Genomic DNA, 26493 nt, shown 5'->3' on the forward strand with positions numbered 1-26493 from the left:
GTTATTGAGATACAACTTGAACAGTTGCACATAATGTATTTTTAATAATCATATTCTATTTCAATAAGTACAAAGTAGTACACTTAATAAAAGTGGTGTCATTTTTCTTTGAGAACAATAAATTATTACTATGGGTGCAAAACAAGCCTCAGCATCCTCTGTATGATCAAGGCCAAATACCTCAATATTCATACACATACTCAAGTCTAAAATGTAGGAATAGAGTAGGCCAAAGGGCAACAATGTGAATTTTGAATGTAACTGTCACAATAATAAACTCAATTTCAATTTTAAAGCTACATTTTTGTTACCTGTAAAATATGTAACAGGCCATTAAAAGGACAAAATACCAGTGTGCTGCTAAGCAACAATAAATGGCGCCGTATGTTACCGACTCCTGTCAACAAATCTTTACAAGAACAAAAATAGAAGCTCTCTTACTTCAACAAAGTGATCGGATAAAACAAAAGGAAAAGCTGCACCGAGAACTGTCACTTTGGAAGAGGACATTTTGCAGCTGATGCACCATTTACATTTCAAATATATTTTTGAAAACTGTTTACCCAAAATCTGGAAAAATGTACAGTAAATCTTGAAAGAAGTTTGATTTTGCTGATCCCACCGATTATGCTCACAAGCTTTTAAAATCATTTGCTTTGTATATGCAAGGACAAAAGATTCCTGTGTACAGCTGAACAGAGGTTAATCATGCATACCAGGCAGCTGCACTGAACTTGCAGAACATTAGAGGGTGGGGGTGATGCACTTGTTGTATCTTCAGTGTCTGAGTTATCCACGAACTAATGTCTGGATCCCTTGCCTAAAGTTAAACTCAAAATTCTAATGAGATACCAAGAAGACTATATGGGCGAAAACCTGGAACTCTTTCTAGTTGCATACATCTATTTCATACAACAAAGATTAATCAGAAAAGGATATTGTATTTCCAGAATATGGAGAAATGTCTGCCATATCTTGCAAGTCACTACACTCAGATTTAATGAGAGACAAAGAGAGACCTTCAGCAGTGCTGGATGGATGGATGGGCGAGCACGGACGATGGTTCATGTGGTGCGATGACACTTTGGTCCGCAGACAGGCAGTTTCCCTGGTCAAGTCCAACGACTCAGGAGATGACCTGTCTTTCCCAGATGCTGCGCTGGAGGCATTACCTATCGAACTCTGAAAGGAATAGGCCATGAGAGGAAGAGGCAGTGGATGGCGAAAAGCAGGGGATGAAAATCCTGCTGCAGCTGAGAGTGGGGACTGGTGATGAGAAATGTGGTGCCCTCCCATAGAGGGGGTGGAGGCAGATTGCTCTGATGAGCCTTTGCGTACTACTAGAGGCAGTGCTTCCGTCTGGTCTGAGGAATTAGATACATGCATGTTGGCAAAAGTATTCAATGGATTAGAAATGATAACGTCACCAAAGCATTGAAGCCGTGGATTTGTTGTATGAAAGTTATGGTTTTCTCCATTCACGGCAAACCTTGCCTGTGGAATCTGGATAGGGGGGAAGACCTGAGGAAGCTGGTGGGAGGATTTAGAGAACATTTTGACAACAGAGTCCACTACTTGTGACATGGTAGAATTGAGCTCTTGTTTAAGAGTCTCTGCTAGTTGTTTCCCTTCAGCATGCACTGTGGTTAAGCCCTGACTTTTCCTTGAGTGGCCATCTCTCTTCAGTTTTTCATTTTCTGCTGCCATTTCCTGTTCTCTAATAAGAGCACGAGCACGGTCCAGGAAGTGTCCTGGATCTAACTCTGATATCTCATTGTCAGATCTGTCATGTCGTCTAGTATCAGCAGTTTCTGACTGAATGCTATCTTCAGACAGATCACCATCTTCATCATTCTCAGAATCTGTACTGTCATATATTTGATAGAACTTCTCCTGGAGCTGGCGCAGTTGCTTCTGCATGTCTTCTAGTTGTTGCTTCAATTGCCTCCGTTCTTCCCTCTTTTGCTCTTTCCGAGCTGTGACCAGTTGCTGAAAGCTCTGTTGTTGCTGTTGGGGAAGCTTCTGCTTACGTTTGTTTTCCCGATAACTTTCTCTGGGACTCACAGGCTGCTGCACCCCATCTTGATCATTCTCTGCACCCCGCAATGCCACATTTGGCGAATGACTCATGCCACGAATTATATTTTCAACTCGTGCACGTTTAGCCCGCAAATGTTCATCACAAAGCCGATCTACATCATATTGGCTCATGTTAGGCCTGCTAAATGGTGACACGCATTCCTGGGCACTTTCCCTTGAAGAATTGCTGCAAGCATCCTCCTGATTTGCCTCTGAACCTGTGCTAGAGAGACCACTGGTTTGCAAATTGAGATCTGTGCTTCCATTCTTGGTTGCATTGTTTTCCAGCAGCTGAGAAATTATGGTAGCTCCAGGAAAAGGCATCATAGCATCTTTATAGGAGTTTGCCCGCTTTAACAGCTTGCGGAGCACGTTAGATTTGTCTCCATCTGTATGTTGAACCACTGAACATTCAATGTCCTGATCTGAACTTTGGGAATTCATGGCACTGAATAGCTTTCCTTTTTCTTTAGTTAAAACCGTAGATGTTCCTACAGTTCTCTTCACTCCAATATCAACTCTTCGCCTTTTAGTATGTCTTGTTAAGAGGGCTATGCTGTCATGGTCAGGCATCACTGGACTGTTATTGTGCCATCTTCAAAGGCTTGTCAGCTGGGCACAGCTCGAGAATCCCAGGACCCTAGCCAATAGAACAAAAGGACCGATGAATCATTTTCTTTAACTTTCTCCAAATTTCCTGATTGCAATTCTGCACAAAGATGGAATTTGTTGGTAGTGAGGTTTATAGGACATTCTACTTAATCACAGCTCATTAGGCATTTGGTCTGAAATTAATTTTTGAATAATTTTGTTTAAATGATTAGAGATAGATTCAAATGTTAAAAATCAAAGCTTCCTGAGCATCAATAATATAATGTGCCTCTACAAAAATATTAAATGTTATTTACCTCAAATGCACAAACATTTTGATCAAGTTAGATCCAAAATTCTGAAAAAATCAAAAACAAATCAGTAACTTTACAAAACAATGGTACTATAATATCAAAATAGTTTATTGAGAAAACCATGTTGGTAATTTTTGTGCCAATTGTTCAAATACAACTTTGTCAATTTTGTTCCTGTTAACTAATGAATTTTCTAACAGTTTCTCTGACTGCACAAAAGCCATTTATTCTTTTCTTAATCAACATATTGTTAATTTGCTCGCAAAAACTTATCTGATGTCATGGTGGTAAGAAATTGCTTCCCATTTCATACTGTACAAAAACATTAACAGTGACACTATTAAATATTTGTCACTTTTCAAATATTGTGGTAATATTTAACTGATCAAAGGTTATTGGTTAAAACTTTGTATACAGTAATGATAAGTAATAATCAAAGTAAATTCTATGAAACAAAATTGATTGAGGTTCAGATACCATGATTGCAGGAATTCTTTCATAGCTTCAAAAGTAACATTAGAAATTAATCAGTGACAAAGGGAAAAAAAAATCAAGCGTAAGCGTGGGAAAGGAAGGGAATGTATTTTCCTTTTATGTCAGAACTCCCAGTTTCCCAAGATCAAAAATGTAGCTCATGTTTGTATCATTTCTCACATAAAACCAACATAGGTGTCATTTATGCCTAGTTAACCAAATCCGACATCATCCCATGCAAATTGCATATGCTAGACCTATTGAATGTACGAATGAGGTTTTTACATATAAACAAAAAAATAACATTTTTAATGGTAGAATTGCCCTCTGTGAAAATTTTACATCAATTGAACAACACTCATCTATCTCCACAATGGCATGACAGCTTGCCAAAGACTGCACGCAGACATTTTGGAATTGCTCCCGACCCTTTTGACTCACCTGTATAAACATCCACATATTGCACAACATCACAGCTGTTGAGGACCATCTTTACAGAAACAAGTTTTAGCTAAGCAACTTCCAACCTGCAGATATTTTAAAATTTCAAGATTAAAAAAAAACAGCTTGCTTACCTCTTAAAAGATTTGCAATTTTCTAGTCCCTTGAATGTGTTGTTCATAATTAATATAAAACTGGAACAAAATATAATACTTAACATGATAGGGTTATCAGAATGTTGTCCTCCTGGTTAATCTACATCAAATGCAAGCTAATGACTGTTGAAAATTTAGAACTAAGCATGCATTCAGAGTTGCAATCTCAAATTTGATACCTTCTAACTTTAAAGATCTCAACAATGTCCCTAAAATAGATGTGTAGGTTGCATCCATGGCCTAAAAATCCTTTATTAGTTATTTTAAAACTCCTCAAATACAGTTCATAAAGTATGGTCAGAACAAATGTATCACTAAATTACATATTTATTTTAAAAATCTATCAGTGCTGGATATATGGAATGTGGGGTGGAGGTGACAGACTTGTGTTAGATGTATTTAAACATGGATGACTTCTAATTATTGTCTTGATAGGTAGATTTCTACAAATATTTAAGATCATAATCAACAGGAAGAAAATATTTTTCAAACTGTTCTTTTCCTTGTGAAGAAGGATGGCCTGGTCACCAGAAATGAAGAAAATGTTCTTCTACAGTCTATTTCACCCACAAATCCAGACAAGGTTTAATTTAACTGCTTATTAAGATTTAATTACAACAAAGGCAGTTATTGTTTAGACCAGGCTTAAGAATGGAGAGGGGAAGAAGGGAGACACTAGTTCAAGTGGATGTTGGTGACTTTAAATTGATTAATAAGACTGTGCAAGGGAAGAGATCACTCTTAGAAGAATAATGTTTCTAAAAAGGTTAATTTTCAATTTCTGCAACTGCACACCTGATTCAATATTATAAAAAGATGTTACATTTTATCTATCCAAAAATTCTCAAGCTCTTTCCTTCTCTTGCCACAATAATTAACCAGCTCCTGAAACTTTGGAGGCAACTTCTCCATTTAGTTTTCCCCTAATAGTCTGCCCAGCTGCCACAGTGCAAGGTATCTCATCAACCAGACAAGGTACTGCACATGAGAGAAAAATGCTTGAATAATCACAGATGTTCGACTTTAAATCTTTCTAGCCATTCCTAAATATTTAATTCTTCTGGCTTTTTTTTTAAAAATCTGCTAAATGTGCTGGAGCTAATGCACTTATAGACATTTTAAATAAACGTTATTAATTTGTAATTGATATATAGTGAAGCACCTGAGGCAGTTAAAGTTTATCGGGAGAGAAAAACAAAAGTTGTCAAGAACAACACTCATTCGAATTATTCCTGGAGAAACCTACTGATACTTCAAAATATTTCCAAGTGGCAATTTTCCCAAAGTTTTAATGGAGATGTTCAGCAGTTGGAAAGCCGCAAAACATGTTTCTCCGCACGTTACAATCAAATAGGAGCTGGTGCATGGGCACAGATTATTTCATTGCTTTTGAAAGGGGATCTTTAGTCCAGAGATCGGACAACAACTCATCTGCGGGTTCTACATGTTATAATTTGTTTAAAGAGCACGTACCAACAATGGACGATTTGGGAAGGGGGTGGGGGGGTCAAGAGGTTGCAGGACGGCGTTCACTTGTGATATATCGCGATTTTCATTCCGATCTCTTTGCGGGCTCTTTTATTTTAAACCGAGGCAGCGCTGAGTCCTCGCTCGACGAAGCTGCACCTGCCTGCTCGGCACAGCGCACCTGTCTGCCAGTGCCCATGCGCAGTGTGTGACTAGTGCCAACATCATTCAGCACCTTTCACCATCCTGAACCTTCGCCTCTTTTAAAAGAAATCTGCCTTCATGTGCTTATTGGTTCACTTTCAGCCGGGCCTGGCGTTTTTTTTGTGGGGGGGGGGGGGGAGATGATGGTGTTGGGGGGGAACCTTCCGGAAAAGAACATTAACAAGGCGATCCTTGCCTGTGTTACAGGCATCCAGCAGCTGGCTGGGTAAACATCAATTTCAGGGACAATGTACAAGACACGCGGGGGATGCCAACGACTTTGAATTGTCTGTAAACAACTAAAGACATTTCTAAAAAGGTCACAGAAACAAGAGAACAAATCGGGATCCCGCCAAGCTCAAACTAAAGAAGGCAGCACGAGAATCAAGCGTTTGTGTTCTCTTCAACAGACTACAAAACGAGTTCGCGATGTTGCAAAAAAAAAGTTGGTTACACTTTCCTGGTAAGGCCAATTTTCTGTCTCCCCCACCCCCCTCTCCAAAGTCCCTAAAACCCATTTGCATTAAAATGCATCCTTTCCCGCAAATCTTATCATTCCAACTGCTCAAATGCAGCTTGCTGATCAATTTTGTTTATTGTTAATCAATCCTTGTCAATGCAAATCTGACCATTCGATCTGACAGCGCTCCTCCACGTTAAGGAGCGGGGTCGGAGTTTCACGCGTTACTGCTGCGAACGCAAGACTAATTCTCGGAGCTTCTCCGCGTCTTCAGAGAAATGCAAGTGAGTGTGAGTGCGAGGGGAAAGGAGGTGGGGGGGGGGGCGAGAGAAGACACGAGAGAGAATGTTGACAAAGGACACCTTGTGACGACAACTTCTTTGTCCATATCTGACCATCAATACAGCCGCTGTGTGTGCGTTTGTGGGGGGGAGGGGGGGGGTTAAGGAGGTGGGGGAAGAGAGAAGCAGAGAGTACAACCAACATGATGACCCACCACACACTTTACAACACCCTTCATTTAATCACTGTATTAAAGTTAAGGAAACACAATCGCGAGTACAATGCAAGACGAATCCTATGGCACATTTATGATCGAAATTATATCCCAAAAGATAGTAAACCGAAACTAACACATCTACACCAGATCAAGAAAAAAAGTATCCACGCCAAATCAAAAAAAAAATCCGTTGCATGACGAGACACGAAATACCTAGAATACTATATCTGACAAAAGACAAAGAGGCAGCAGAAGATGGGACAAAAGAGTACAATGCAATATTTGGAAAACAAGCAGTGTATTGTGTACAAAACAAAAAGGGGTTAGAAATATTGCTCTGCTCTCTCGCTCTTTCCAAAATACACATGGAATTTTAAAAGGAACCCCTTTGAAAGGTATGGGATCCAGCAGCAAGCGAGCGTTTAAAGTTTCTGAAGGACGGAGAAAAAGGTAAGCGAAGAACAAGGTTACTTACTGTGCTGTTGTTTCGGTGACCAGCGAAGAGAAAGGCTTGCTGCTTGCAGGAAGGAGGGAGGGAGGGAGAGACAGAGGGTAGAGATGGTGAGGGCTGTATACCTCCAGGAGGCTGGGCTTCGCGCCGCGTTCCTCTCTCTGATTGTTAATTCTGCGCGAGCCGCTGAAGATACACTTCAAGACGCGAGGAAGGAAACAGGAAGAACACGCGTCATAGTCTTTGTGACATCACCTCCACCGGACCAATCGCGACTGCCATCGCTGCTGTCCAATAAGACGAGGCTTGGCGGTTGGCTTCAAAATGTTGCCTTCCAACCAATCGGCGCGAGCTCTGAGTAAAGGCGTCACGTGCTCCAGGGTTGAGGTTATTTTTCTCCCCCCACCCCCTTTCTCCTCTTCTTCAGCAATTGCCAACTTTGACTGGAGCTGCTCAGCCGCATATTACAATAAACTGATTTATTTCTATTTAAAGGTTTTCTATTGTCCTATTTTCCCCGGATGCGACTCGAGTTATTTTATTTCAGAAGTAAAGAACGGTTTTACTTAACAGCAAAATGTAGAACATGTTTGAAAGAACGAACTGCTCACCACTATTAAAGCAGAGCAACAAAACAAAATCTATTGGTCTGCAGACAATAGGCATTAGGGAGGATTGATGACGGACAAACCAATGTAGCGATGGAAAAAGGATGCGCAATCAATATTCGGACCGCATCCGGACTCTGGGGAACCTTAAGCTCTGGTAGGGAAAAAAAAAGTGAAGATAAACAAAGTGGTTGAAGGGGTTAATGTCGATGATATAGGTTGTGTAACTTTTTTTCCAACCCTTGAAATCTAAATTAGATGGTTGACGCTACAAGTTATCTTAATGGGGTCGTCACATCGAAAGTGGAAGAATGCTGTGAAAATAATAGAATGGGAAACTTTTTCGCGGTTCACGTAATGAAATCTTTACAGGCAAGGAGTTGTGGATTTACAATGATAAATCCCAGTTAAATCCTGGTAGTTTAATTTCCTTTAAAAAAACACCAAGCATTTAAATTTTTGATATGTTATTTATCTAAACGTCATGGCAATTTCCTAATCGTGAGTTCTTGGTTCTTAGTGACAGTTTCTGGTCCATAAGTTATTTACTGTCTTTTTTATATTACCTATTGCTATGTTTAAGTCATGGATTTGTTATTCCCAGTGTAATTTGATAACATTAACCGTTGCGACTATAAACTGTGATGTATCTTCTAACAACAAATCGTTTCGACCATACGATACCTATTCGGCGGATGAATTCAATGCAGTGATGAACAGATAAGAAATTGAAATATTCAGGGCTTAATCAAGTCCGGTGATCACGTTGATTGAATTTATAGTAAAAACCTGGGCATACTGTTTAGTTACAAGATAGTATGCTGAGATTGACGAAGAGCCTCGTGTTTATTTTGTTTAAAGACACTCTACATTTATATACTTGACGCTGTTGGGTATCAGGCTAAGAAATAGATTCAACTCCAACCTTTCTAGACATAAGTGGGATGAAATGTTATGCCACTTCCCAATCGGATTTGTCAGATCGCAAATTTTAGGACTGACAGTGTATTTTCCATCATGACATATGCCCTTGTTAAAAGGAATGGAGCTTTATGTATTCAAACAATTTTCGATGCGCGCTAGTCGCATTGTTCCAGCGTTTTGACTACTGTGCTCAACTGTAACCTGTAAGCTGCATCTCCGCAGCTAATGATCTCCATTTCTGTATAGAAAGAAGCGTCCTTCTTTCGCCGATAACCTAATGCTGGTAGAACAACAACAAAAAATGATGACCAGAATTCCTGATTACTTTTTTTGAACTCCTGAAAATTAAAAATTCAGATGCCAACTAATGAATAGAAAGTAACTTTACCAGACTCCTCTGTTTGTTTGTCAGGTTACCCTTGCAAACCTAAGTTTATAACTAAATGTGCATTAAATGGTAGAAAGCAGTGTCAGTTGGAAGTGTGATCCGAACATTTGGCTGCCATATAAGCGAAGCTTCTTCAAATTGAATTGGCCCCATCTATTCTGTCGTCCCACCCAAAAACTCAAATTAATCGAATAACTATTTGCAAAGGGAAAACATTAAATAAAGACAATCTAAAAAATAATATTTGCCTGCTTTAAAGTAATTGTTATACTGAATGGATGTTGGGAAATGTTAATGTAAATGCTGCTCTAATTATTGCTCTAATTGCTGATTTTCGAATAGCATTCATTAAATATAATATTGGGGTGCCTCGGCTTATCAGGTTGAAAGGTGCTATCCTGTGTTATATGACCATAGAGATCTTACTATTCTGTCGATGAGACAAAATCATGAGCGATTAATATATTTCGGGATTATCTTGGATTACATTAGATGCATAGCTCAAAATTATGATGAAACAGATTTTAATTTCAATTGCAGATTTAAAATCTAGGTAATGGTTACACCTTTTTTTTACTGTAAAATACAGGATAAGAGCTCAGATACACTGAGAGGAAATGGCAAATGATATATGGAAATCTAAAGCATGACCCTCCACCCTATCTATCCACGGTTTAATTTCAAGCAGAAGATTTAGAAGGGAACGATTTTGAGGTAAAGTAGATGCACCAGTTGCTGAATATTGCTAAATAAGTAAAGAGCGGGGCTTTTGTTTGCCCTTGGATTTGTTGTAATGAGAAAAGCACTAATCGTGATAATCATTAGTAGTATGTTAAATATATAAAGAGAAAATTTGCACATTGTAAGTAGATAACTAACCTCATTGTTGCTTAGTGGACCATCCTACAGCATCTGCTGTTAAAGTGCATTAACTATTGAGTCAAAAACGTTGGGACTCACTCTATCATTGATAGTTAACTGAAAACTTTATTTGCGTTAAGAATTCCGCACTCCTGAGATAGTTTCGCAGTTAACCATCAGCGATAAAGTAAACATCCAAACATTTTCATACTCAGCTACTCTCAGGTTTCTGCATTCTATCTGCCTTGCTTTATAATTGTAAAATATATTTGTCTTCCGTATTTCCACCCTAGACTTTTGTTTTAAAAGCCACCAGTGGCTTTTAAAACAAATATTCTGAATTTCATCGTCCCTGCTTTTAGTTTATTTCCTTACGGTGGTTTATTTAAAATGAACCCGCAAAAGTTAGAAGATTTTCATTTTCGAAGTGCACCTCAACTTGTAATAATTTCTGAAGTGACCAGTCGAGTTCAAGGTGTTGTACAGTCCCCACGTCATGTATGCATTTTATTGACTTGTGTTGGCCAAATTTAAGGTTATTTTGCAGAATAATTAAAATAGAAACACCATGATATTCATCACAGGGGGGAAACGCAGACCTAGATGTGGGTATTTTGCAATTATGCGTTGTGTGTCTTTGCTTTGCAGACATCTTTATGGTTAACAACCTGTGGCTAAAAATACAGACCCTTCTTTTATTGCAGACCCAGTTCTCCTGAGTGCCACGCCATCAGTTACTGTCTCTCGTGTTTGTTTCCTTTGTATAGCAGCCCCGTAAAACCAGAAAAGTATTTTCTTTAGCTACCAGCAATGCATTCGTAATGGTTGCAGATTTGAGATGCCATGCATTTCATTTAAATGAACTTTACCCAAACAGGTTTTTTGTTTGAATGTTTTCTAGTAAATATCTCACTCACCGATCTTAGGTATTCCTAAATATTCTTATTCAATTAGCCGGTCCTGGCCACACTTCTCAAAGTGTTATTCAAAGTGACTAAGATGTCTGAATAAATTAATGGAAGTGTCACTGGTAAAACAGAAAGTTTTTTTTCTGAAAAGTTTTCTGGGGAACGGTTTTATTTCATAGTTTCCGAGGACATCATGGACCATGCTTCGCCAATGGGTTCATTGGCATAATTGTCCAAAAATTAAATTCCTATTGGACATTCTCACTATGTGCCCAGGTTGGGAAATGGACGAAACAGATAATAGAGAGCCCCTAACGGTAAGATAGTAAAATTAAAGGTTTTTTTTGTTTCATCTTATTTAGAAAGAGACATGTATTCTAATGCATTTTCGAAGCTGATGTAAAAGAACTGTATACTTTTGAATGCATCAAAAATCTTGGGTCAGAATATCGCTCTAGATTTGTTTTATTAATGATAAAACTTGGCCCCCACTTATTCTGTGTATGGGATTTTTTTTTATCAGCATCTGCAGAGGGAATGTTGCACCGATTCCTGACTTGGCTAGTAACCACCTTGAGCCCTCTCCACCACCCGCTCGGACACCACCCATTTCAGTGGAGTCCTGCTCCCTCCATCGTGTGACCTATGTGGACTAATACAGTGAAGAATTATTCTGCTAATGAGTTCAAATTGATAAGGCATAAATAAAGCAGTCCTTATCACATGGCTAAGCAACACCAATCTTAATACACTCCTGCAAAACATTGTTTCATAAATGATTCTTCTGTCTAATGTTTGGCTTGTCTATAACATGGATTTTAGCAGTCCTCTTTGATTGTCTAATTTTCAGTGCTGAAGGGCCAAACAAAGATAGCAAACCATATTAAAATGCATTATCAACTTGATTTTTAGAATTGTGTTAGTTATGTTCCATTTGAAAAAGTTACTGTTTTGTTGATATTGTTGATGTTCAGGTTTGGACACAATACCTTTGGATGTCTATGTAGACCTTTGGAGAAATGGTAACATTGATTCACCAGATCAACACCTGGGCTTAGTTAAATCATGTTAGTTGTATAAAAATGAGCACAGAACTATGGGAGTAATTCATAACTGGAGGTGCTGTCTATTCACTGACATAAGGCTATGACACTTTTTGGCCTCTCGCTGAACATAGAAGAGATCATTTCAAATAAGAATAGAGGGAACGGAGTGAATGGTTCACACAGAATACCTACCATTGATTGCAATGTGATCTGGAGAATAGTAAAATTGCAGAAGCCATTGTTTTTTATTATTTTAACTGTTAAAGATCAAGGATAGTATATTTATAGTGTTTAAAGGGATTTATAAAGAATGATACAGAGAAATAATTTCTAATGGTAGGGGTACATCTTACAATTATTGCTAGACTTGTATATGTAAGTACTTTATCATGTTAGAAATCTGGAATTCTCTCATCATAGGTTGTGTATGTGGGGGAAACAAATCAGCTTTCAAGCCTACTTTTTTTAAAGTAGAGGAACAAAAACAAAGAAGTGGAAATGAATTTTTAATCAACCACTGTTTAATTGTGCATGGACCCTATTTCAATGTTCCTATTTTATCCATTTACTCTATTTCCTTATTATTCATTCTGGAAATAAATTTGATCATACTTCTTCATTTTATTGAGGATAGGAGGCTATTGAAAGGTTGATTGAAGAATTTAAATTTACATTGTCGTGGTGTTGTTCCAATATCAATGAGAGAGAACTTTATTTTGGAAACAAGAGGTTAAGATTTAGAATGTGCTGACCAACTGGTAAATGCTTGAACCAGAAAGGGCAATGGTATAACAAAAGAAAACTAGAAACAACTGGACCGCTCTTTGAAAGAGCTGATGCATACTTGCTAAAATGAATGGTACAAAACAGAAGAAGACCAATTTATATTTCAATGGTATTTTTCATTCTGTGCTCCTTTTCCTTTGTACTGCAGATATGTTTTAAATTCAAACTGATTGTTGTATTCCCTAAATGGACCTCATTGTGCGTGATTTTCATTTCCTCTGCACAGGAAACTCTGCACAAGTTCTAATCATGGATAGGTAAAACTCTTCATCAAGTAATCAAAACATAAATAAAGATTACAGACAAACCTCAAACTACTATTATCTATGCTAGATCAACCAATCTAAATAATATTGACAATGTTATTTAAACTTTCTGGTTATTAGCAAGGCACTGATATACAATCCATCCAATGTTAAACCAATGAGTTTAGATTAGACTCATTGCACCTCTCCCCATGATCAGCCCTAACTCTCCAAGACAAAAATTCCAAAGTATATCTGATGTAACTGAATGATTTCCTTCTATCACATAATGCCAGACTTAGCTGCAGCTTCTCACCTTCTTTTCATAATCCTTTATATCCTTGCCTAGTAACATCCATTGGCCTCCAATTTGAAAATATGTAATTCATCTCACCTCAAGCTTTTATTTTGATCCATCCATTTTCAGGTTACCATATCATATTTTAGTGAAGAGTTGCAGCCTGACATTGTGCCTTGATGATATGGATATCGTAAAAATCTTCCCAGCAGTGCTGAAAAACTTGGGAATCGTTTATGTGAATCAATTGCCTTTTGTATATTCATCATAAAACATGTGAAGTTGAAGAGATTTAGTTTAAAAGACATACTATTTGTTTCTCAAGATGGTATTCTGAAAAATTTATTTGAATATTGCCACATTTCTGCCAGCTTTGGCTCATTTACAGATTTTTTTATAAATAACATTAACATTATTTTGAATTGTACAACCATTAAGTAATTTCTTGGGTCTTTAAATTGGAAAATTCTTGAATATGTGTTTAATTTTCATTGAACTGTTACTACAGTTAAAATATTTGAAGGAATACTTAAACAAGTCCTCCTCTTAACACAGATGGAGACATTGAATGCTATTGAAATAACCGTAAAAGCTCCTGTATTAATATTTTCACATTATAATTTTAGAAAAGAATCCAGTTTGTGGGAATGTGATTGAGCTCCTCAGGTCTGGGTGATCTTTGGAAAATCACTTCTGGATTGGATAACAATTGCTCTCGTGGTTTCCGTTGCTTCAGAATAATAGTATTTATAGTTTTGTAAGACCTACTCTTTGGAGGGATTTCAATTAAAAACCTCAGTTGTGTCCGAGAAATGTGCTGCGGAACAGATAGATTAAATAATGGAATTAAGTTAACTGCGCTCACGTGCCGTCGATTGAACCGTCTACTGTGCACAGGAGCGCTAACGGGGACAATAAATGGAATCCTCAATTCGCCAAGCAAATTCGTTGATAATTTAGGGGATTGTTAATTTCTTCTGTAACGGGCAAAAAAAAAAATTCATTCTTTAAACTTCCCCCTTTCTCCACTTCTTGAAATAAACTACTTTTCAGTCTCTTATTGTTTCAATGCGAGTTGTGTGTGTGCGCGCAATACGGCTCCACTTAGATTTTCCTATTGATGTAGAATTTGCCAAAGTCAAAAGACGATTGGAACAATTTCCAACCTGATTGGAAACAACAACCCTCTGCGAGGTCACTACGGCCAATAACCATGATTTTGTCGTCATTTTTAGCGCTCGGCTCTTTCCAAAACAGGTGTCTCCATTCTTGGCATTTACTTTTGAAACGCGACGGATAATCTCGCATCCAGCCCAGAGGCGTAATTCTGAATAAATGGAAAAACACGCCAAAACATTACAGGAACAATTGCTAAGAAAAGGAAGGCGCTGATGAGGTGCGGAGGAAACCTGTTTATTAGCGTTGGACTCCTCTTATCACTCACTGCACACAGGACGTTCCAGATGATCACCCGGACAATCATTCATATTTTTGTAACAATATTGTGTCGAGCCGATTTCAAACTACGAGCAGCACGATTCTGAGGTTACAGATTGCGCGAGTTGTTTCCCCGTGCTGCAATCTGAAAGAGATCGGGATTTTATTTGTGAATCCGGAGGGATTGGGAAAACACGTGCATTTGGGAATGAGTTAGGAAAAACAAGCTGGATTCCGAAGTCCCCGTCCTGCCAAAATGAGAATGGGACAAATAGATACATTTTTTTTTAGTGGCAGGACATCCTTTATTTCCCCGTTAATGTACAGCGTTAGATCCATGAGTTGCTTTGATTTATTTAATTCTGCGTCCTAAAATTAATGCCGTGATTGTTCTCTGCAGGCTCTTAAAGAGCTTTGTGAAATCTTTGGATGTTGGTGCCTTGAAATTTTTATTTAAACATCCTGGTAGCTTTTGAAATAATGTAAATGAAAAAATAATTGAACTGTATGCTTAGTAATTTTTTTTTAAATCGATTTACTTTAATCGTGATCTGGAAAATATCCCGAACAGCAATCGTGTTATTTTTAATTGTACTTTCTCTTCAGGAGTCCCCTGAGAGGCAGGATGTCTTCTTCCGTCGGCTGTCAGAAACCTGAGGTCAGTGTGCGGGAAGGACCAGCGCACAGGTCGCTTGAGAGATGCTGCACTCCGCCTCAGTTAACACCTGGCTCCGTGCGCTACTGGCCCATGGACGCACGAGTCTTCATGCCAGGTGAGCTCATTGTGGGCCAAGGCTCCCGATAAGCCTGGAAGAAAGTGACAGTGAAGGAGGCTTTGAGAATCTTTTTCACCGCCTACCTGGCAATCTTTTGCCCCGATAGAACCTGGGAGAAAAGGTGTCTATTTTAGGGGATTTTATGTCCTCATGTGAACGGCGAGGACTATCCATAGGTGTGAACGGACAATAAGGCCCCAGCGTTGGGGCTGTTGATCAGGGAGAGGGCACTGCCATTTACTCTCTTATCCAATCCCAGGATTTACAGGATACTGTACAGCTAGTGTTGGTGATAACTCGCAAATATTGTGATGCACCTGCTATAAGCAGGTCATTGTCCAGGAGAGCTCGGATCACTGCTGCTTGGCAAGCAATAATGTTTGATGATGGTAGTGGGTTTATTGTCACACACACTGTGCAATGCACATATGCAACAAAATTCATATTTGCTGCAGCTGGTACAAAGACTTAAAAAGAAAACTTAATACAGTTAACTAATTGAATTAAATTAAAAGAGACAAATAAAACCTAAGATAGATATAAATATTCACAGTACTCACAGGGCAAAAACAAAAGTGACTTGCAAATACAGCAGACCTTCCAAAATTGGTATATGAAGATGGGGTTCAAGAGTCTGATAGTTGTTGTAAAGAAACTGTTCTTGAACCTAGGGGTGCTTGTTTTCAGGCTTCTGTTCCTTCTGCCCGAAGTTGCAGTGAGGAGAGGTTGGTGGCCAGGGTCATGAAGGTCCTTTATGATGTTGGCTGGCTTCGTGAACGTAGATATCTGCAATGGATGGGGGGAGGGAGGTGATCCACCTGGCTATGTTTACTTACCTTCTGCATTCCTGAGCAGTCGAATTCCCAAACTAGACTGTGATGGAACCAGCCAGTACACCTTCCACAGTGAGTCTGTATAAATTTGATGGAGAATCCAACAACATCCAAATCTCCTCAGGCTCCTTCGGAAGTAATAGCATTGCTGTGATTTCGTCACAGTTGCAAAAAAGATTTTGAAATATGAACTCCCAGGAAGCTGAAGATTCCGACTCTCTCCACCTCTCTCTCATTATTGCAGGCAGATGAGTCGTCCCTCCGGATCTTCTTCCTAAAATCAACAATCCGTTCCTTGGACATGGTGATAATGAGGGCCAGACTGTTGTTCTGGCATCACCCAACTAGAGTCTCCATCTCATGCTGTATTCTGACACCAGTTATTTTGCCAACAACTCTGGTGTCCTCGGTGAATTTATAGATTGAGTCAGAGCTGAACTTGGCTACCCAGTCATGGGCATACAAGGAATAGAAAAGGGGGCATGCAGTCTTGGGGTGCCCCTGTGTTGATAGTCAGAGAGGACTCCAATATGCACTGACTGAATTCTGCAGATGAGCAAGTCGAGGATCCAGTTGCAGAGGGTTGAATAGGGTCCCAGATCCTTTAGCTTAGTTATGTTTTGCTGGTATGGCAATGTTGAATGCCGAGCTGTAGTCAATTAATGTAGATGTTCCTGTGGTTTAGGCGACCTAAGAGGGCCAGCGAGAAGGCATCGGCCACTGACATGTTGTGCCAGAAGAACCACTGTCTTTCCCCAGTCATCAAGCCAATTCTGTATATAATTGGCCTGCTCACCCTGACAAATCCAATTGTGGTAAATTACAGTGGGATCATGGCCTAATTCAACAGCAAACTATCTGATCCTGTCTCAACACCATGACTGCCTTAAATTTTAAAAAAAATGGCCATATGTCAACTGTATAAACTGTCTTGGGAGCAGAGAGTATTCCTGCTGAAGTCTGAAACTTTCTGGAGAATAACTTGAATCACAAACTCATCTGCTACATATATAAAAAAAAATGAAAAGTCTCTCAGCAATGTCACGAACATCATAATTATGACAATTTTTAAGAAAGATGACAAATCCAATTGTGGTAATTACAGTAGAGTCGTCCAGCTGTTTGGCACCAGAAAATTCATTGCCAGGGTCCTCCTCAGAAGCCTAAAAATTGCTCTTGAATTGCAAGAGGTAACAATAGACTTGATCTTCATGTGCATCAACTCCAAGAATACATGCTTTACCTTGCACTTGTTGTCTGAAATAATTCACTTCAATTAAATGCAATGCATCTCTTTTTTTAAAAAAAAGTATTGTGACCAAATATTCTAGTCAGATCCACAAATACATACTGATAGAATGTTAAACAGAGGTGATAACACATGTGCATTTGTGAGTTTATTTTTCTCCTAATTTTTTTTATTTCAGCAGATCAGACCTCCATATGGGGAAGCTCATTCTCCCCCCCCCCCCCCCCCGAAATTGCAGTTCACATTTACTTTCTCAACATTTTGGTCACTTCTTGTGTCAAAAACTCCTCCCACAAAACAATTTAGCTCAAGACTCATATCACCAGATTCAGGAACAGCTGCAACTCCTCAACAACAAACTCAATGAGAGGCGCATTGAAGAATTCTTACTTTGCACATTATTAATTACTGAATATTTATTTTCAGTATTGCACAGTTTGTTTGCATTTCCTTCTTGATTACATTTCTGTCTTTTTAAAACATTTTTATTGAGTTTAATACAAAACCTATACACATAATAAACTAATTCAGTAGTTCTCAACCTTTTTCTTTCCATTCATTTAAGTAATACCTCTTTAAGTAATCCCTATGTCATCGGTGCTCTGCGATTAGTAAGGGATTGTTTAAGGTGGGATGTGAGTGGGAAGGGAAGGATGAGAATCTGGACCCAATTGTTACTGAAATATTTTGCTTAAGAAAAATTGTCATTCGCTCATTTGGAGATATGAAACCATGCACATTACGAGTCAATTAGGTACAATTAAAACAGTGGTTTTCAAACTTTTTCTTTCCACCCACATACCACCTTAACCAATCCCTTATTAATCACTGAGCACCCATGGCATAGGGAATACTTGAAGTGCTATGTGAATGGAAAGAAAAAGGATGAGAATTGCTGATCTAGTGAATGGCCTAAACCATAACATTTACATAACCTACATAAATTTTAAATTGAAAACATGGCCATAATTCATTTCTTAATCTAATCTAAAACATTAAATCTAGGATTGGGTTGAATAAACAGTTGGCACATTCTTCATAATATATCAAATAGTCTATTGAAAAGAAGAAGAAGAAAAAAGATAACCCCCCATTAAGGAGGAGAGTAAAAAATAAAAGAAAAAAAAACTGAGACAAAAATATACTTTAAAAAAATAAAGTAAGTTATAAATAAAATTCCTTTCATAAAAAGAAATGCAATTTATACTTCTCAGATATTAACTTTGTCTTCTGTAATATAATCAATCTTTACAATTATCAATTAAACACATTTTTCTAATGTCTCTTTAAAAAAAAAGAAGAAAAGACCCTCCCATATAATCGTACCCCTCCTTCTAAACAAGGTTAACATATAAACAATAAACATATAAATCGAATGACAACACCCAGAAACTAGACAAAGCATCTCAGGAGCACCTTAATTCTTTAAATTATAATCATAATCCATGAATGGGCACATCTTATGAAAATTAAACTTTACATTTTAAATATTATATCTGTTTTTTTAAACTTAAGAAAAACATAATATCATGTAACTATTGTATATGAGTAGGTGGATGTTGTCTTTCCATTTCATCAAAATTGCCCGTCGAGCTTTCCTCGAGCACAGTTTTCTTTTGCATTACCGATAAGTAGAAATTCTGGTGGCCTACAGGAAAAAGAATCTCAGGCTTCTATGTGATGTCGTATATGTACTCTGACAATAAATCTGAACTTTGAACTTTAAAATGCTTCATATACCTTTGTGATTTTTGTCAGACTTTGAAGAAAGTGGTAGAATAATATTTTCCCTAGTTTACACAATTTTTGGAAAAGATTTGTTTCCTGAAAATCAATTGGGGATCATCATAGATAAAGATAAGCTGAACATACAAATAATTTTAGATTTGCAGTATCATGGAGGAAGTGGGAGAAATATTAAATTGACTTTTTATTGAATTTAGCATTAAGTGTATATTTGCCACAAATGCCACACAATGTATTACAGCTGTTGCAACATTGACAAGACATTTCTGCTGTATTGAATCTTCCCGAAGACAAAAAGTGCTATTGTTAAATACATTTTGTATGCTAATGTCTGAAGAACATATATATATATATATATTTATATATATATATATATAGATATATATATCTATATATATATATATAAAACCATACAATTACAGCATTTACAGGTCAACTTGACCCTTCTCGAGTGTTCTACCCTTCACATATGCATCAATATGTGTTCATTTATATCAATGTAACGTTCAGCATCCAAACGTGTGACCTGCTTTTATAGCCTGTCTGCATCTAAGCCATACCCAGGCCTAAGACAACATTTGCATAGCACTTGCATTGAGTGCATGCCCAGCCATGCTTGGACTGACCAAAACAGTTTGCTTTGTGGTCAATATTAGACTTTAAATGACAGGAAATCACAAAACAGGTTATATCTTAAAAATGATATGAAATTGAAAAATTTTAAGGCGATTTTCATGATTATCAGCCAAGATCCATAAATACACCCAAAAGTGTTCAGGAAGCAAATCTTCATTGTCTAGTACTATCAAACTTCTGAAACAAGTTATTAATCTGTATGCTGTTAAAACAGTTTACAATATCTATGTGAACAATATAAGTGACATCATTCAGATTTAGAGTATTTTAAACCAGAAGCTGGGCTTCTGTATTAAATTTCATTGTGAGTTGGACTCATATAATCCACCTGAAGCTTCATTTATATGGATGACTAAGTTAGAAGAAGATAAATTAAGATATCTTAACATTTGACTATGATGAAGGAAACTTAGTTCTGCGTTCTTAGCATGCTTTTTATATGAAACATCAGATCAGAGGTTAATCCATAGCACCATAGGAGGATCACTGGAGTCCCCCTCATCACCCCCCCCCCCACCCCCATTGATAGGATTTACTGTGATTATTGACTAAAGAGGGGTCGCAAAACAATGAGGACTCTGCCACCCCACCCCACACATCTTGTCGGGAAAGAGATATAGGAATATCAGAGCCAGGACCACCAGGCTGAGACATAGCTTCTTCCCAAGGGCAGTGAGACTGATGAACTGCTCATACAAATCCTCCATGACTCGACTATTTATTTAACAATAACATTTATTTATTTTAGTATTTGCATGTTCTTTCTTTGGCTTGGCTTCGCGGACGGAGATTTATGGAGGGGTAATGCACTGTGCATATGTATCATTTGTCTATTTGTATGTTATATCTGTACGTGTGCTTGCATGTTTTTGCACCAAGGACCAGAGAACATTGTTTCATCGGGTTGTACTTGTACAATTGGATGATAAACAAAATTGAACTTGAACTTGGAATAACTTGTATTTAATAGCAGCTTCTCTGGTGTAAACAATTATAGTGGTTCAGATAGTCATAAGGGAAATATAATTGTTCAGCCAACAACTAAAATATTAGGGAGATGGATTTTTACAAGAGGAAGGAGGAAGAGCAGGGGTTAATTTTTGGTCAGATATTCTAGAATTCAAAGTCAAGAGAACTGAAAGCATGGTGACCATCAATGAATAGAGACAGGAGACAGAGATACAGGTGGAGCAAAGGGAAAGGGAAAAGTCATTCAGTTCATCCCAGAAAACTATGCAGTGTTCTAGATGCGGCCTAATTTATGTTTTATACAGATGTACTTCTCTGCATTCTGCATTGGGCAACAAAGCCAAATATCTTAATTACCATCCTATGATCAAGATGGCGGCACTGCGGGAGCTGCTGTGAGACAGAGTTGTCACTGGTGTGGAACCGCAGAGAGCGGGAGCGGAGACACAGTACTCCTGCAGGGTCCATCCGCCCAGTTGACTTCATACAGGCTTTAAATGGCCTGAAAATGGAGCCAAGGGTGGTTTTATATAAAAATACTGTGACTGTTGGGTCTGCACCCAAGAAGGCAGCACCTATGATCAGCAGCAGGCATGAGTGTTTGCAGACCCTGGGGAAGCAGAGGACTGGCAGAGGGCACCATAAAACAGGAAGAACACCCCCCAGCCCCCCCCCACCCCCATTTGAGAAGGGGAAGCAGAGAAGATGACCCACAGAATGGTGACTCCAGCGGCGGACCAGTGAGGGATTCTGCGATCGAAAAACATACAGACAGTGGGCTGCTTGTGACTGTGGCCAAGGAATTCACACCAGGTGGTGGACTGCTGGAGACTGGCTCAAGACTGGCTGAAGGGGAACCAAGTATCAGAACTTGGATGTGAGAGGGTACCAAGGGTGCTGAAGGATTCCTGATCATGTTGGAGGTTTGGATCTGGAGCTCGGGCTGCTGATGGTTTGGGCTGGACTCTATGTGGCTGCAGAAGGACTGGAGATGAATCCAAGGACCCTTGGTGATGCTTAGGGGACTCTTTCTTTCTCCTCTGTCTCTGACTGTAAGAACCGCTTCAGGCAATTTCTGCTGATGGCAAATCTGAAGCGGATTTTGTGTAATACTGCACTGTTTTTATTAAATGACAATAAACTGAATCTTGAAGCTTGACCTTAAATATAACCATCTTGTCCACCTCTCATTGCATTTTGGGGTACTTTCTAAGATACCTTTGGTCAATACACTTCCCAATGTCGAGCCATGTATTATCTGTTCCTTTGCTTTAATTTTCCTTCTCAAGTCTATCACCTCACACTTCTCTACATTGAGTTCCACTTGCTGATTTTTAGTCTACCTGAAAAGTTTGTTGAAATCTGCACACGCCATATATCAACAAGAAATTCAGCATGGAGCCCTATGCAACCTCATTGCATGCAGTCCTCCAGCCATAACACTGCTTTCTGCTGCGAGGCCAATTTTGCATTTAATTTCCCACCCCATTCTTTTGATCTGGAAATATTTTATTTTTCTGAATAATTGACCATGTCAGACATTATTAAGCCCTTCATGAAATGGTATTTAGACTATTTAAATATGTTGCCATTTTTAATTTTACTTGTTACTTTCTTTAAAAAGTTATTTGTTTGTGGGATGCAATTTCTAACAATATATCTATATAGTATGCCCTTGATTAAATTCTCTCTTCCTAAGTGATGTCTTCAAATTATTTTCCATTATTTAGTTCATAACCATATTTGACTGATAAAGCTATTACTGCTCGATCTATTGCTTTCTTCATTTTCAGCCACATTAGCGTGTTAGTAATCTTCCACTCCTTAAGCATTAAGCTTGTTCCCAAAGTGAATCTGAAAATAATAGTCAGAGCCTCCATGATTTCTTCAATTGTTTCTTTTAACTCCTGAAATATATTTTTAGCTTGAAGATGTGTCCATTTTTGAAAATGCTAGGCCATTTATTTTTTTCTCTCTCCATATTCAAAAATCATATTCATTTGATCATATTCAACAATCTGATATCTTCATTAACTTTAATGTCTGTAAACTCCTTTAATTTCTAAAAACAGACACAAATTGTTCATTATATTCCCGTGATTTCCATCTCCATACCCAGGATACTCTTTTGCTAAAACACAAAAATCTGCCGACATTATGGTTGAAGTAAAAACATGATGCTGGAGAAACTCAGCAGGCCAAACAGTGTCCTTTATATAGCAAAGATAAAGATACATAACCAGTGTTTTAGGTTTAAACCCTTCATCAATGTAAAGGCAAAATGGAATCAGGTGCCCAAACAAAATGGTATGTGAGGAAGGGCAGGGAGAGGAGCATGATCCTAAAGGCAGGAGGTAATAGGTAAATAAGGGAGGGAAGGCACTCCAGCAAACAGAGGGAGAAGGGATAGCTCTGTGAATGAAATGGGAAGGGGGTGGAGAGCTGGAGGAAAGAAGATGAAAGGACAGCTAAGGGAGGGATAACAAAGAATAGGCTGTCAGAAACTTGAAGTCAATATCAATGCCCTCTGGTTGAAGAGTGGCCAGAGGGAAAATTAAATGTTGATCCTCCAATTTGCGCATGGTTTTCATGGAACAGTACATGAGGCCATGGACAAACATGTCAGCATGGGAGTGGGGAACGGAATTGAAATGGTTGGCCACTGGGAGATCCCTGTCACTGATGTGCTCAGCGAGGTGATTTCCAGGCAGTGTAGAGAAGGCCACAGAGGGAGCAGCAGATGCAGTAGATAACTCCTGCAGATATTCAAGTGAAATGTTGCTCGCTTTTGCTTTCATCCTACTCTTGCTTTTGATATCACTATTCCATTTACACATTTAAAAAAAAATTTCTTTAATCTTACCAGCAAATAGCTCTCTATGCCCCTTTAACTTCCGAGTTCCTTCCTAAATTCACTCCACGTTCTCTTTAAGCTTGAGGCTTTGGCCCCTATTATTAATGTTTCTTTTGGACCTCATTCTACTTTGTACATCACTCAACAACTGGGCAGAATAGTTTTGTAAGTTCCAATCTTTCCCCGAATGTGAATATACAGTATGTGCACTAAATCTTTACTTGAATGTGTCCCAATATCTTTGTCATAAGACAGTTAAGAAAAAATATAATTGTTTAGTTTCTATTAAATAATTGGTGATCCCATCAGAAGCTTGAATAGAATTGTAAAATTTTTACCGGAACCAACAAACAAATGTGAAAAGTAACATCAATTCAACTGCTCAACAATCAACATGGACCATTCAGATTGTGCAGCATCTGTGCCACCTCTTCTTCGTTGCAAGGGAATCTGTAGCAGGAAACAAAAAAAAACCTTCATGAAAATACAAAAACACAAGGTTTTAATCAATATAGTTTCATATTTTCCATCCCACAGATTGATTGTTACTTCTTTCATCCAGCTCTGTTCCTGTTGTAAATTCTCATTCAGACTTGCTATCCCTCAACTTGATTATTACATTGTTTTTTGTCTTGTCTTTCATCTACCTAAAGTTAAAATTAACAAAATTTGATCGCATACTTTAACATTTGGATACGAATGTAGTCTTGCTAATGTACTTTGATTATCTGTCCATCAGTACAATAATATTAGATACTTCACTGTCAATTTATCGTCATGTACACAAGATGCATTAAAGAGTCTCAAATTCTTTCAAAGGTTGGTCAAGATTCTAATTTCCAGAAGCCTGAGGATATTTGGCATGTTCCCAAGATCTCTTACTAACTTTTACAGATATATCATAGAAAGTATCTTGTCCAAATGCATCACAGGTTGATGTGGGAATTTCTCTGTCAAAGACTATAGAAGCAGCAGCAAGTTATAAGTTCATCTTAGGCCATCTTGCAGACCAACCTTCCCACTATTGACTCTGTCTCCGCTTCCCACTTTTTTGGGGAAAGCTGTTAATACATTAAAGGCCCCATTCACATCAGCCATAGTTTTTTTTTCCTCTCCCTTCCATCAGGCAGGAGATAGCTAAGCCTGAAAACACAAACTCCAGATTCTTTCCTGCTGTTATCAGATTCTTATATGGATCTCTCTCTGGCACAAAATAGGACACATGTATTGTTTCTCGTGTACTTTTTTGTCATAGGCTGCACTATACTTTTGGACTAATCTCTGAGCCTTGCACTCTTTAATTTATTGTAACACTTCTCCCAATACTATTGTTTATTTGTTTGTAATTTTTGCCCTACCTGCTGTTTGAGTTGACTTGTCTGCAGCATGGAAGACAAAGCATTTTATCGGTACACGGGGCAATAAAATCCAGTTCAATTCAATTCATGACTTTGTCCAGCCTGATCTCGTTCCCTGAACCACTCAACTCCCCCCACCTCCTCCATCCCTACAACTTACTGAGAATGTTGTATGATAATGCCTTTGGAAGACTACACAAAAGAGTCTGGAAAAACAACCAACTGAAAAACCTCACAAAGATAAGCGTATACAGAGCCGTTGTCATACCCACACTCCTGTTCGGCTCCGAATCATGGGTCCTCTACCGGCATCACCTACGGCTCCTAGAATGCTTCCACCAGCGTTGTCTCCGCTCCATCCTCAACATCCATTGGAGCGCTTTTATCCCTAACGTCGAAGTACTCGAGATGGCAGAGGTCGACAGCATCGAGTCCACGCTGCTGAAGATCCAGCTGCGCTGGATGGGTCATGTCTCCAGAATGGAGGACCATCGCCTTCCCAAGATCGTGTTATATGGCGAGCTCTCCACTGGCCACCGTGACAGAGGTGCACCAAAGAAAAGGTACAAGGACTGCCTAAAGAAATCTCTTGGTGCCTGCCACATTGACCACCGCCCGTGGGCTGATCTCGCCTCAAACCGTGCATCTTGGCGCCTCACAGTTTGGCAGGCAGCAACCTCCTTTGAAGAAGACCGCAGAGCCCACCTCACTGACAAAAGGCAAAGGAGGAAAAACCCAACACCCAACCCCAACCAAACAATTTTCCCCTGCAGCCGCTGCAACCGTGTCTGCCTGTCCCGCATCGGACTTGTCAGCCACAAACGAGCCTGCAGCTGACGTGGACTTTTACCCCCTCCATAAATCTTCGTCCGCGAAGCCAAGCCAAAGATTTAACTCACAATATCCAGTTGTTTCTCTTTTGTATTCTCTAGTTTGGGGTCCCTGAGGCTGATTGAAATGTCTGGTTGAAATCACCCAACTCAGTACAGACTTTTTGCATCAAAATTGGAACCTAATCTGTTTGGTTTAGCAAAAAAAACAATGTAATGCATTTAACTAATGAGCTTTTTGAATTGCTGCATTGAAACTAGTTGCACACCTTATGATAGTTTTGTGGCTCGGAACTGCTGAATGTTGTTTACCATGCAAAATGTAATTACTTCATATAAATTTTCAATGAAGTCTAGAATGTAATATAAAATGAGAACTTAGCTTTATTAACAGACATCACTCTTGATACAAAATTGCTTTTATTTGTTATGTAAAAATAGCTATCAACATTTACATTTAATTAAACTGAGTATGTGGGGGGGGGGGGATCTGCTTCTAGTCATGGTTTGACTATGACACTGTTAGAAATTTCCCGAATATTTACCAAGAGTTAAAGAAGGAACTTCTTTAATATCTTAAAGATATGTCAGAATCATTTCCTATAA

At 38.6% G+C, this 26493-nt stretch overlaps 1 protein-coding gene and 1 long non-coding RNA gene across 11 annotated transcripts in view; one reads left to right on the forward strand and one right to left on the reverse strand.

Annotated features, from left to right (window-relative positions):
• Positions 1 to 7248, reverse strand: part of prox1a (prospero homeobox 1a) — a 128141-nt gene extending 120893 nt beyond the window's left edge. For 4 of the 7 annotated variants that reach the window (XM_069931315.1, XM_069931312.1, XM_069931308.1 and 1 more), the window contains exons 1-3: positions 7160 to 7248; positions 2988 to 3028; positions 937 to 2719 (exon numbers count right to left, since the gene is read on the reverse strand). In XM_069931315.1, the coding sequence (XP_069787416.1) occupies positions 937 to 2652 (1716 nt within the window). In that variant the 5' untranslated portion in view covers positions 2653 to 2719; positions 2988 to 3028; positions 7160 to 7248. Of the gene's footprint in view, positions 1 to 936; positions 2720 to 2987; positions 3029 to 3899; positions 3986 to 4033; positions 4094 to 7159 lie in introns of all 7 variants that reach the window. The other 3 variants (XM_069931310.1, XM_069931309.1, XM_069931311.1) reach the window with 3 other exon arrangements.
• Positions 5896 to 26493, forward strand: part of LOC138760570 (uncharacterized) — a 66107-nt gene continuing 45509 nt past the window's right edge. Inside the window, exons 1-3 of one of the 4 annotated variants that reach the window (XR_011355712.1) lie at positions 5896 to 6188; positions 9645 to 9769; positions 15243 to 15409. This is a non-coding gene — a long non-coding RNA (uncharacterized lncRNA). Of the gene's footprint in view, positions 6189 to 7392; positions 7901 to 8017; positions 8116 to 9644; positions 9770 to 15242; positions 15410 to 26493 lie in introns of those variants that run through there. The other 3 variants (XR_011355709.1, XR_011355710.1, XR_011355711.1) reach the window with 3 other exon arrangements.

This window comes from Narcine bancroftii, chromosome 4 (assembly GCF_036971445.1).
Source record: "Narcine bancroftii isolate sNarBan1 chromosome 4, sNarBan1.hap1, whole genome shotgun sequence".
Lineage (NCBI taxonomy): Eukaryota > Metazoa > Chordata > Chondrichthyes > Torpediniformes > Narcinidae > Narcine > Narcine bancroftii.